This window comes from Babylonia areolata, chromosome 14 (assembly GCF_041734735.1).
Source record: "Babylonia areolata isolate BAREFJ2019XMU chromosome 14, ASM4173473v1, whole genome shotgun sequence".
Classification (NCBI taxonomy): domain Eukaryota; kingdom Metazoa; phylum Mollusca; class Gastropoda; order Neogastropoda; family Buccinidae; genus Babylonia; species Babylonia areolata.
In genome coordinates this window covers 35,178,910-35,192,303 of record NC_134889.1, presented here as the reverse complement: position 1 = coordinate 35,192,303, position 13,394 = coordinate 35,178,910, and the positions used below count along the sequence as shown (strand labels likewise).

At 46.4% G+C, this 13,394-nt stretch overlaps 1 protein-coding gene across 1 annotated transcript in view; it reads right to left on the bottom strand.

Moving 5' to 3' along the window:
- LOC143290018 (ribonuclease 3-like) overlaps nt 1–6,064 on the bottom strand; it is a 30,606-nt gene extending 24,542 nt beyond the window's left edge. The window contains exons 1-4 of the mRNA XM_076599343.1: nt 5,943–6,064; nt 3,849–5,194; nt 1,964–2,910; nt 481–851 (exon numbers count right to left, since the gene is read on the bottom strand). Of these exons, the coding sequence (XP_076455458.1) occupies nt 481–851; nt 1,964–2,910; nt 3,849–5,194; nt 5,943–5,984 (2,706 nt within the window). The 5' untranslated portion in view covers nt 5,985–6,064. The remainder of the gene's footprint in view (nt 1–480; nt 852–1,963; nt 2,911–3,848; nt 5,195–5,942) is intronic.
- Between the last annotated feature and the right edge of the window lie 7,330 nt (nt 6,065–13,394).

The following is a 13,394-nucleotide window of genomic DNA, read 5'->3' as shown; positions in this document are numbered from 1 at the left end:
ATACAGTGTGCAGTTTAGTTTACTTTTGCATATATAAAAAAAAAAAAAAAAAAAAAAAAAAAAATATATATATATATATATATATATATCCTCTATATTATATCTTATAGTAAGATATATTTTCAAAAGACTGTGTTGTTGGCATGCACTAATCAAATGATACAGATATACTTGTAGTTATACATCGCACCTATTCTTGGTAAGAGTCCAAGCTCCAAGTGCTGTACAAACCAGTCATCTGCAAAAACTGCCTACCTGGGTAGAGCCTACTGAGAACTGCCTTTAGGTGCTCATCTTTCAATTCCTGTGTCATTCAGTCAGACTTCAGTCATACGCATGCACACACACACACACAGTGACACACACACACACACACAGATTGAGAGACCTATAGATACAGAGACACACACACACACACACACACAGAGCACACAACACAAATACAAACACATCCACCCCCACCCCTACCCCCACACACACCTTGGGCTTGGAATTCAACAGGTGCTTCAGTTTGATGTACTGCTTCCAGGCCTTCTGGTAGGCAGGGTTCCCAGCGTAGCACAGCTGTGCGGGGCGGATGCCAAAGTGGACCAGAATGGGCAGGGTGTCCTTGCCCTTGCCCTCCTCCTCCTCCATCAGTTTGGTCCGGTCCAGCTGGTCCACCCGCACCGAGCTGGGCTTCTTGCCCGGGAAGGTGACGATCATGCCACACACCACCTCCACCCACGACTGCCACGCCTCGCGGTCCATCTGACGGATCTGAGGCAGGTCCTTCTCGTCCACTAGGGGTCGCGAGCTGTCCAGCAGGTACTTCAGCACTTCGTTCATGGAAAGGACTTCTTTGCCGTTCTCTGGGGAGAGAGAAGAGATGGACTGTAGTGCATGGCATGAACGAAGATAGGCTGAGTCAGTACTTCAATCACGTTTTCTACTAAGATACAGACTTCTTCTTTGTTCATGAGCTGAGACTCCTGCATTTACTCTTACACAAATGGGCTTTTACATACATGTATGGCCATTTTTACCCCCACGATGTAGGCAGTCACACTCCTTTTTGGGGGGCAGGAGAGGGGTTGCATGCCCCGTATGTTCTTGTTTCCATTACAGTTACATACCAAATGCAGACATAGATTATGGGATCTTTAGCGTGCGTATTTGATCAACTGCATGTGTATATTTATTCTAATAGTATATATGCACATGAAGTGGGTTCAGGGACTAGCAGGTCTGCGCATCTGTTGACATGGGAGATTGGTAAAATCTCCAACCTTTACACACGAAGCACCATGACCAGGATTGGATCCTGGGACTCTCAGGCTGAAAGTCCAAGGCTTTAACCACACAGCTGTTATGCCCATCACTAAGATACAGACCACACAGCGACAAATGATCAAGAAAACAATTATCTGCATTCAGTTGTTTAGATAAAGACTGAATGACAGTTGAAAGAAAATTTAATTCAATTCAATTAAGCAAACTGTCAGAGGCAGAGCCGACTAAACAGGGTCAGCACATCATCCAACAAAGCACCAAATTAGCCAAAACCTAATGTCATATAAAAGCTCCTTCACCAGAAAATAAAACAATGGAACACAACTCAGTCACAGACATGCTATACATGTATACATGTTAAGAATTTGTGTGTGACAAAACAGTAAGACCCAAAAATGCTTTGGTTTCTTACATAAAATGTGTGATTAATCATAAACAGTGAGGAAAGTACAGGCTGTGAATGTTCAGAAAAAATACATTGTAGGTGGAGACAAAAGAACATGACACCTAAGGGCATAGGACAAAACACCTTCCAACTTTCCCGTTCTGATCTATAATCACAGCCATCAACACTATATGTTCATTCAGTCTTTCCCATATAACTTCCCCCCTCCTCCCCCGAGCCCTCCAAAACCCTCCGAACACCACACACAGCCAAGGTGCAACGTCTCATCCCCTTCAACACCATTACCTGGCAGTGACCTGGCAAAGCGCGGCAGGAGATGGAAGCGGTTGCAGCCTCCGCCAAACCCTTTCCAGTCCAAGTCCACCAGCTCCAGAACCTCTGTGAACAGGAACTTGGTGAACAGATCCAGACTACAGACTGTGAAGTTCTCTGGGGCAGGCTCCTCCAGGAAGTGGATGGTGTACTCAATGTGGAAGCGAATCACTTTACACAGCGGCACAGTCTCCAGTTTCTCGTGGGTGAAGAGCGAGAAGCCCTCGAAGATGAATTCGTGGTTGTCAAACTCAATGACGGTGGGGCTGTTGCTGAGGAAGTTGGTGGAGGGCGCCATGGTGATGCGGTAGTGGTGCAGGTGGTTCAGGTTGTTGCTAGACGGGGGGCAGGGCTCCAGGAACTTCTCCCCCGGGTAGATGTCATGTCGGATGCCGCTCCTCCGCGCCTTGATGCTGCAGCGGCACAGCGGCCCATTGTTCATCTCCCCGGGGTCGTTGCCCCACAGCTCTGAGTGCATGCGGGAGGGGTGGTTCCTCTTGCGCTCCATCTCCTCCATCCACTTGGTGCACATCTCCTCCTCCGAGTCCGAGTCTGTGTCCGACGAAGAACTGTCGCCACTGCTGCTGCTGCTGCTGCAGTCCCCTGACCCGTGGTGGTGGTGGTGGTGGTTATGGATGCAGGGGACAGCCGGCTGCGTGGGAGGGTCCAGTTTGGGCATGGCAGCTCGTTCCTTCTCCCCTCGCTCGATCAGCTCCTGCTGAAATAGCTCCTCCAGTTCTGTCATCTTGGGCGTTCCTTGCACGACACCGTCGGCGTCGCGGGTAAAGTAGAGGTCTGCAGGGGAGCAGCGGATCCAGCTGGGCGTGCTGTCTTTGGGGGTGGCACTGACCGCCGCTTCCTTGTCAGCTTTGGCCTCCCGGCTGTCCGGCCGCAGACGCTTCACACCACGGGGCCAGTCTCTGGTGACACAGGTCACAAAACATCAACCACACTTTTATCATTAACAGGGCAGGACAGGAGATTGGAATGGGGGGAGGATGAGGGGCGTGGGGGGGCAGCAAGGCACGTCTGGGGCTGAGGATGCCAAGCACACACACACACACACTTATGACTATTGAAACAAGCAAGACACATTCTTGAAAGGTTTAATTTTCACATGAACTGATGATAAGAATAATGCTCTACTGGGTAGTTCCCTTCTAAAAGCAACTTAAGTCACTACACCTCCCCCCCCCCCTTTTTTTTTTAAGCACCACTACAAACTCATTTCTATTTTTTAAGTACAACACAAAACCCTAACAATTTATTTATCTTTTTTCTCCTTCAAAATCAGATGTACCTTACTCACTGATTTCAACTGGTTATGTGACACAGTAAAGGAATATTTCATTATTTACTCTTGGAAGAAAATATAATCTATCACAAATCTACATTTTTAAAAATCTGTTTTGATCTACAATTGTTTAAAATTAATAATTATCTTGAGCAATGCAAGCCTTAGAAGCAGTGCTATCAATCAGGGTTATTCACCATTTAAACACTCATCAATGTCAACAATATACATAATTTTCAATTATAATAAAAATAATAAATAAATATATACACACAAAAACAGACAGTTTCATTTTCTCCAGCCGTGAGTGTTTACAAAATCTTGAAAATGCAAAGCTTCTTTAGATTTGTGGCATGTGAGTTTTCAAAGCACATGCTCCAGATGTAACTGAGCATAATTATGATTGTTATTTCAGGACAGATTCACTGACAACTTGCGTCTGTCACACAGTTCCACACAGAATCAGTAGCAAGTTGTTATACTACCTGAGCTTCAGTGTTTCCAGAAGAAGAAAAAAACAAGAAGAGGGAAAGAGAGACAGAGAGTGAGAAACAGACAACTGACCTGTTATCTAATTTCATCTCCTTTTCCCCATCCTTGTTGTCTTCACATTTCCTCTTTATCAGGGCTCTTGGTTTGTCCTCACAGGACAGCCTGTCTTTCACGTCATCTGTCTCCTCTCTCGGTCTCCTCTGAGTGGAGGTGGAGGCTGATCGCTGAGACCTGTAACTGTCCTTGTCACCCTCCCTCCCCTTCCCTGCACTTTTCTCAAACTCCCTATCATTGCCCTCTTTCTGCCGATACCTACTGGATCTGCTGCTCATGTATCGGTCGTTACGGTCCCTTTCTGCGTCCGGCCTTTGTGACCTTTGCGAATAACTGCCAGATTCCCGAGAGGCTGATGTACCTCTGGAGTTTGATTCTGTATCTGTCCTGTTTGATGATGAATGTGAGTGACTGGTTCCGTTGTAAGAGCAGTGTGCCTGTGTGTCGGGGCTGACTGTGTGCCTCCTGCTGTCCTGACTGAAGGCAGGTGTCTTCCTGCTGCTGTCCTGACTGAAGGCAGGTGTCTTCCTGCTGCTGTCCTGACTGAAGGCAGGTGTCTTCCTGCTGTGGTCCTCCCTCCTGCCCGCCCTGCTGTCTCTGTCGCAGCCAGGGTTGGAAGCAGCGGACCTGGACTCTCGTTTCTGGGACTGACTTCGGTCCATGTTGTTTGGGTGAGGTTCTTGCCACCCCTCTTGGCCCTGTATGTTCCCTGCTCTCTGGCGACTCACCGCCGATTCACCTCTACGGCCAGGACCATCAAAGCCTTGTGACGCTGGGGGTTGTAGCATGGGTGTGTGGCCGGGTCCGGAATGAGACAAGCTGTTGGCTGGCAGTCTGGGTGTGCTCATGGGATGTTCACTTGGGGTCAAAAGGTTAGATGCCAAGCCGGGCCGAAGAGGATGCTGCTGCAAGTGCAGAATGTTCTGCTGGCGTTGCTGTAACTGCAACTCATTCTGACGCATGTTGCGCTGCTGGTGCAACAAGTGCAGCTGGTTCTGCCGAAGGTTCTGCTGCTGAATCTGCAGCTGCTGCAGTTGCTGCTTGTGCTGGATCTGACTGGCAATCAGTCGCCCGGCGACCGAGGACGTCAAGTTCTGAGGAAGCTGCTGAGAATGCATCAAGCTGGCAGCGCTGTTCCGGCCTAAGCCGGCAGCATTGACCCTCAGGGCTGTTGCTGCTGCTGATATACCTGGCGGCCCTCTGTTGGCTGGATTCAGAGTAAGATTGGTACCTGAATGCATGCCCAACATGGTTCCGCCATGTACACCCTGTCTCCCTGCCATACCCTGCTGCTGTTGCTGATGAAACATGGGTAGGTTTCCACCCACGTTCCCCCGCCCACCACCCTGACCAGGATGCATGCCCTGCACACACACATACACACACATCACACACACACCACACACACATACACAGTACACACACACACATATTACACACACACACACACACACAAACCCGCACCCCACAAGCATATGCAAGCACTCAATCACACACTCAAGTCTCACACATATACATATGACACACTCATCACACACATGTATACACACGCACATTTACAAGCCCATAGCACACACACACACACACACACACACACACAAGCATCATCAACCACCAATGTCTTCTGGTTCAAAAAAAAAAAATTACTTTCTGCGGACCATGGCTCAGTGTAATACTTATTACTATAACCTCATGAATAATGTCTTTTTATTTTAAGTAACTATAAAAGATAGAGGTGGAATGAGTGGCACACTGTCTTAATTCGATACTGATCATGAAATGAATGCCTAATAATAGTAATATTTGACGGAGAGAGAAGCAGTTGAAAGGCGGGCGGAAGGTGGATGAAGTAGAAATCAAAATGAAAATATACCTGCTGGCGACCATAAAACAAAATTAATATTAAAGAATGGAGGTGGTATTTTCCTTTTTTTCCGGTGAGGCTTGCACTTGTATCAGACGGGGCTCTATTAGACCTCCTGTTGTCTGCAGCAGTGCTGGGGAATCACTCCACAAGTAGGGGGCACATGCGTTCCTCAACCCAAATCGGAACTCGTGGTCAGCTTGAAAGATCACAGAAAAATGGCTAAAAATGCAACTATTCCAACTTACCCTGGGTCCAACGTAATGCTGATTCCCCCTACGATTATACATATTCAGACTATCAGCATGCAAACCTATTTCGGAAATTTATTTTTTCTAACGAGGGACGACCTGGCAGCCATATTTGCAACAAAGCTGTTCCTTTGCGGGGTACACCATTGCAGTAGTTGTAAATTACGCAGCTATCTCATAATCTGCCCATTTGGCAGGTTTAAAGAAATGCGAATGTATATAAAATATCTCACAATTCAAATGTATTTAATGTTTACCGATTGTTTTGCTAAGCAAATTTGTTTTGTAATTCCCTATTCAATGCTGACTGAATCCTCCCTCACAACAAATTTATCTCCCTTTCACCTTCACAGACGGATGGAAAGGCGGAGGAGAGCGTGGGAGTAATGGACGTTGTCAAGGTTACATCGATTCGTAATATCTAGCTCTTATTCACAGGCAGATTATGCTAACGGAATGTCAAAGCAGGTTAAGTCCCAATTTAGCATCCAAGATTTAGGGATCTAGTTTACCGGGAATTTTTGTGCATGCATGAAACGATATTGCCATTAGTACTATCCTATGCTAGGGGGTTAGGGGGTGCACGGGAGGGGTAGTACCTCTAGAGAGGGGGCTGGTCACGCTCTTCCGGGAGTGGTTCGTCCTCTATTGGTCCCCACCGGTACCCAGCTCTCACCTATGGGTCTTAGCATGCGGCACTCGCCGCGCGGCAGCGCCCAAACCCCGGGCAACGGCTTTGACAGGCTGGCTAAACCAAGTTAAGTTCGCTGTGCTACGGCTCGTCACGAGCCGCCCCTTCCTTCGTTTGACAGGTTGTTTAGATAAGGCCGGCTCCTGGTCTTGTCGGCAGTGTGTGCCGGCGATAGGAAAAATGACTCTTTCCTAGAACCATGATCCCGGAATGACGGAACAACTTGACTTGCCCACTGAAGCCCCCACTGCGCCGTCCCTGGCAGCCTTCCATCCCAGGGTGGCCAACCTCTGACCAGTTCCAAACAACAGCCATTTCCCACCCCCTCCCCCCAACCCCCCTAAACCTGTTAAACTCTGAGAACTAACTGAAACAGCCCCTAAAACTCCCCTAAAAAGAAAGCGAAAAACAAACAAACAAACAAAAAACCCAAACCAAAAAACAAAATAAAACAAAAAACAAACAAACAACAACAACAAAAACAACAACTAAAAAATCAACCAACAACTAAAAACTGACAAAACAAAATGACAAACAAACAAAACAAAAACAAAACAAACAAAAAAAAAAACCCTCGATATTTAACAAGTGTGCATTTATCCACTCATTCAACCATGTTCTAACAACTCAGTGATGTGTAAAATGTGCAAAACACCCAAGTTATATGCCCACGGCAATGTTACAGGTAGGTTACAATTTTGGCAGCACAAGAATCACGGAGGGGGCAGGACTGCAGCACGTGAAATCTTGTCCCGTCAGTAGGAGCACAGTGCTGAATAACTAATGCACAAAAAGTAGATTTCCAATCGGCCCAATTGGTACGTCTCATCATTAACCCACTTCAGGTGTGGAAGTCATTAATTACCTGTTGAGACCAGTAGACGTTATCATTCTCAACATTTTCCACGTCGGTGAATTGCGAACTTCAGTGTTGAAACTACGATACGGATGTGATTGGAGACGGATTTCACGCCCGAAATGCTTTCAAATGAGTTAGTTCCAAAGAAATATTCTGATCCGAAATCAGTTTTGAATTGTTGCAACTTGTTGAAGGCAATGACGAAAGTACTAGTATGTTTGAAAGTATGGAAAATTACATGATCAAAATGGGAAAAATCACAAGATGATATGACGTCGTTGTTTCGTAGTTTTTACACTAATTTGTTTTGTACATACGTGTGTGCGTGCCGTGTGTGTGTGTGTGTGTGTGTGTGTGTGTGTGGTGTGTGTGTGTGTGTGTGTGTGTGTGTGCCAGTGTGTGTGTGTGCGCACGCGAGCGCGCGCGCGAACATACGCGTGCACTTAAGTTTGCGTTTTATGTTGTTACATTAACATGATTTATGTATTTCATTGTAAGGATGGAGGTCTGTGTGTGTGTGTGTGTGTGTGTGCGCGCGCGCGCACGTGCGTATGGACGTGTGTGTATGTGTGCGCATGCGGGCGCACGTGTATGGGAGGGGGGCGTCAAGAGCCATTGCAGGAAAGGGAATTGAAAGATAAGAGGCAGAAAGACAGATTCATTTTCATCAAGAAAAAGCCAAACAAGCTGTTATTGATACTCACAACATAGTTTATTCAATTCTTCATTAACAACTCGCTTGCACTCTGTATCACTGTCATTCAACTATCACTCACACTCCACATCTCTGTCATTCAACTCTTTCACTCACACTCTACATCTCTGTCATTCAACTATCACTCACACTCCACATCTCCGTCATTCAACTTTATCACTCACACTCCACATCTCTGTCATTCAACTCTTTCACTCACACTCCACATCTCCGTCATTCAACTTTATCAGTCAATGGTAAAATCATTCTTGGAAACATCTTCAGCAACTCTATCACTCACACTCCATATCTCTGTCATTCAACTTTATCAGTCAATGGTAAAATCATTCTTAAAAACATCTTCAGCAACTCTATCACTCACACTCCACATCTCCGTCATTCAACTTTATCAATCAATGGTAAAATCATTCTTGAAAACATCTTCAGCAACTCTATCACTCGCACTCCCTATCTCTGTCATGTAACTCTATCAGTCAGTCTATCACTGAAACTTCATATCTCTGTCACTCATCTCTATCACTCACACTCGCTATCTCTGTCATTCAACTCAGTCAGTCAGACGTCATCAGCTGTGATGACGTCACTTCATGACGCTTCCTGTCCAGCAGTCCCCCACTCGCACTGCTCCAGGCAGTCATGTGGCGCAGACCTCCATCGTAGGAAAGGGGGATCACTCACCTGCCCATCACAAAAGTGTCTTTGATAAAATCGTGTTGTTTTTCTTTTAAAAGAGTGTTGTTGTTTTTTAATTAAGTGTGATAGCTCGTGCCTGAAACCATCACAGTGTTATTTCTATGTGGTTAACACGTTCTTAGTGTCAAAGTTATGAAATAACGATTGTTATTAATATGATGTTCTCTGAACGACAGCCATCAATACGGTGTTCTCATAATGACAGCTTTCAGTGCAATGATCTCTTAACGGCAACTCCCAGTCGAAAACAGGTGACACTATATGCACTTCAAGCAATCAGTCTTACTTATTCTCTGTACTCTAAAAATAATTGTCTTGTTTTTTCAAAGCCGTGTAAACATAAAATAACGATAGTAATCAATATAATGTTTTTTTATTGCGAAGAATGTCAACTTGTCCTTGAAAACCTCACAATGTTACTTATTACATGTACTCAATGCATCGACGGTATCAATGCCGTGTGAAAGATAAAATAATTATTGTCCACATTGTTCTCTAGTTGAAAATATTTCAGATGGTAAAACTATGAACTGTGCGATTGAAAGCCCAGTTTTTCTATTCCTCTGTGCATTAGACATTACTTTTACTACAGCTGTCATTCCCGTCATCACAGATATACATGATTAGAAGCTGGATCTCAGAACAACTAATCATCACAGTAATAGCCAACTCTGATATCATAAGCAGTAACACCACCATTATCGTTTAATCTGAAACCACTGTCCTTTACTGATCACCAAACAGTGAAGTCTCAAGTGGCGACTTACCCCTCTTCTGTCTTTCGTCGTACATGCGGACGATGAGCCGGTTCCACTTGGCTCGTTCCGCCTCCCTCCTCCTCCTCCAGCGCCCCCCGTTGTGGCCACGCCCCCCGTTGTGGCCACGCCCCCCGCTGGCACTGAGGTGATGCTCTGGGCCGAACATCCAGTCTTCATGGACTGCCCGGTACACCGCCATGGTGACCCGGGCGTCAATGAGGGAGCAGTGTTCTCCCTGCTGGATGGTTCGGCCTGGGTGCAACACACAGTCATCATCATCGTCATGGTCATCATCATCGTCATGGTCAACATCATCGTCATGGTCATCATCATCATCATCATCGTCATGGTCATCGTCATCATCGTCATGGTCATCATCATCGTCATCATCGTCATGGTCATCATCATCGTCATGGTCAGCATCACCACCACCACCACCATCGCCACCACCACCAACAACAACGTGTACACCACCACCACCATCCCCACCACCACAACCACCATCGCCACCACCATCACCACCAACAACAACGTGTACACCACCACCACCATCCCCACCACCACCACCACCATCGCCACCACCATCACCACCAACAACAACGTGTACACCACCACCACCATCCCCCCCCCACCTTCTCCACCCCCACCCCCCAACACACACACACACACCAGCCCCCTCCCTTGCTTCACGTGCACAGTGTCCACTGACCCAGTAGCGTGCTGGCCAGGCTCTTGAGGCCCACCTTGCTCAGGCGGCCTGTGGGTCGGACCGTGCGGATTAGCTGCACGGCCGTGGCGGTATCCCGGGTGTGCTCCTCCGGGTGGGTCAGGCCCAGGACCCTGAGGTCCCCCACCCGGTCATGGACCACCAACACTTTGTTCTGGGGACAGACAGTACACACATCCTGTTTTCGCTGTTGGTTCAAGGGGGTGACACAGTGTGGTGCTGCCACAGCTGTCATTATATGCTACACCACATCAGCTGGAGAAAAAGGAAAAAAGAAAAGGCAGAAGATGCCTGACCCTTGCATAAACCAAACACGCTGGTCATTCCGTTTCCGTTTTTTTTTTCTTTTAAATCGGTGTGTTGGCAGTTATCTGAAACCATTCTTCATCATCTTCTTCTTCGTCTTCATTTGTGGGCTGCTACTCCCACGTTCACTCGTGTACACCAGCGGGCTTTTTCCTGCATGACCGTCTTCACCCCGCCATGTAGGGGAAGTACCTGCTCCGTTTTCAGGGAACGGGGGAATGCATGCCGGGTATTTTCGTGTTTCCATAACCAACTGAACGTTGGCATGGATTACGGGATCTTTAACGTGTGTATTAGATCTCTGTGGCACACGTGTTGACCTGGGAGATAGGAAAAAATCTCCACCCTTTACCCACCAGGTGCCGTGACCAAGGATCAATGTGTCGTAAGTTGTTAGAAATCTCTGTGTCGGTAGTAGCTTCAGGGTAATTGTTAGGTGTCATTTTGACACATCAACACAGTCAGCAACAACACGGTCCGTTTACTGACTTGACATATTGTGAACATCATCTGTTTACAGTCACGTGACAAAGTGTGACGGGTGAAGGGAACACAGATGCTTTTGTATTTTATTTTGTCATTACCTGCAAGGTCTATTGACAAGGGGGTGATAAGGGTTATTTCTTATGTCACCTCAACTACAATACAACATATTTTGCTTACTCCATCAAAACAAAACCTGGGAGAGAGAGAGAGAGAGAGAGAGAGAGAGAGGGATAGGGAGATTGATTTCAATCCATAGATTTATATAATTTTAATTGCTACATATTCACTTCAACATTTCGTTAATCTGAATGACAGTATTTTCTTTCCGACTCTACTGTCTGACTGCTAACAAACCCTCCCCCTAAAACTTCCGAAGTACGTATAACCGTAATGTGCCAGCAGCCAAATCCTTTAATCATTCCTTCCTTTCCTCACTGCAGACTGAACAATCCTGAGTGTTACCTGAAGAAGGTCTGCCACAAAAGCCTGCACGATGTGGAAGGGCCGGCCATGCTTTTGAATGTCTTCCTCCGTGATGCCACTGTACTGTGTGCAATAATCAACGACCCGTTCCCCTTCTTTGGGGCAGACAAAGCTATCGCACAGGACGCGGCCTGTATGGTCCACAACCGTTGCCCGCCCTGAAAACAGAGATGTCACTCGTTACCATGGAGACATGACCTGAAGACTACTCGCTGTGGTGACATGACATGAAGACGAAGTGCATGACTAAGTGATCAGATCAGAAAACAGCTGTGTTGCATGGTATACCATGGTGACTTGACCTAAACAATGAACACGACCTGTTCTATGATGGAGATAGGAAACTGCAGTGTCAAGACATTCAACATGTGTTACATGTTACCATCACAGCAAAATCCTTGCCCTCACGTCTGACTTACTGTTGTAATAAAAACCGTCAGTAACAAGGCCTGATTTTCTACTGCAGATCTTTACACTCATGTTCACCAATTATTCAATAATTTTAACGATCAAAATGATTTTCAACTAAACGGCAATGCTTTTTGGCATTTAAAAACACAGACGAAAAATGATTTTGCAAGTGCGAATTTGATTTCCATGGGCAGACATTAGAGAACCTTGTTGTATCTGGCTGTAAGAAAGAGAATAGAGAGAGAATGGAATTAGATATGAGAAAGAGTGTGGAGACAGATATTTGAGAAAGAGAGGAACTGAGAGAACGGAGAGAGAGACGATGGAGAGATAGAACTGAGAGAGAGAATAGAAAGAAAGAATGGATAGAGACAATGGAGAGAGAAAATGGAGAGACAGAAATGACAGAGAATATGGAAAGAGAGAATGGAGAGAATGCAAAAAGAGAATGGAAAGAGACAATGGAGAGAGAGAGGATGGAGAGAGGGCGGAAAAAGAGAGCAGACAGAGATGATGGAAAGAGAGAGAAGAACGGTGAATGTCTTACCCAGTGCCAGACCCATGTCTGTCTTGAACATCTCGCAGTCCAGTGCCACGAAATGTTCCAGTGCTGGGTCATGGGGCATGAGGGGGGCCTTGTGCAGACCTTCCGCCACGCAGTCTCTGCACCGGCCGGCGCATTTCTGCGTCTGGTACTGTGAAGACAGCACACACATTTTATGTACACACCCGTGATCACATTGCACACATTTTATGCACACTTCTGTAATCACATTGAACACATTTTATGTACACACCTTTGATCACATTGCACACATTTTATGTACACTTCCACCACCACCATCCCCACCACCACCACCACCATCGCCACTACCATCACCACCATCAACAACGTGTAACCACCATGACCACCACCATCCCCACCACTACCTTCTCTAACCCCACCCCCCAACACACACACACCATGGGCACACTGAGGTCTACGCCTATAACCACATCATACACGCCATGTACACACCTGTGACCACATCATACACACATTGAGATACACAACCACATGTGTAAACTCTTGCTGACTGTGTTTTACACAGCTACAGGTGTCAACATTCACCCAGGGTGGTTTACACAGGTACAGATGTCAACACTTATCCAGGGTGTTTTACACAACTACAGGTGTCAACACTTACCCAGGGTGTTTTACACAACTACAGGTGTCAACACTTACCCAGGGTGTTTTACACAACTACAGGTGTCAACACTTACCCAGGGTGTTTTACACAACTACAGGTGTCAACACTTACCCAGGGTGCCCTTGGATGG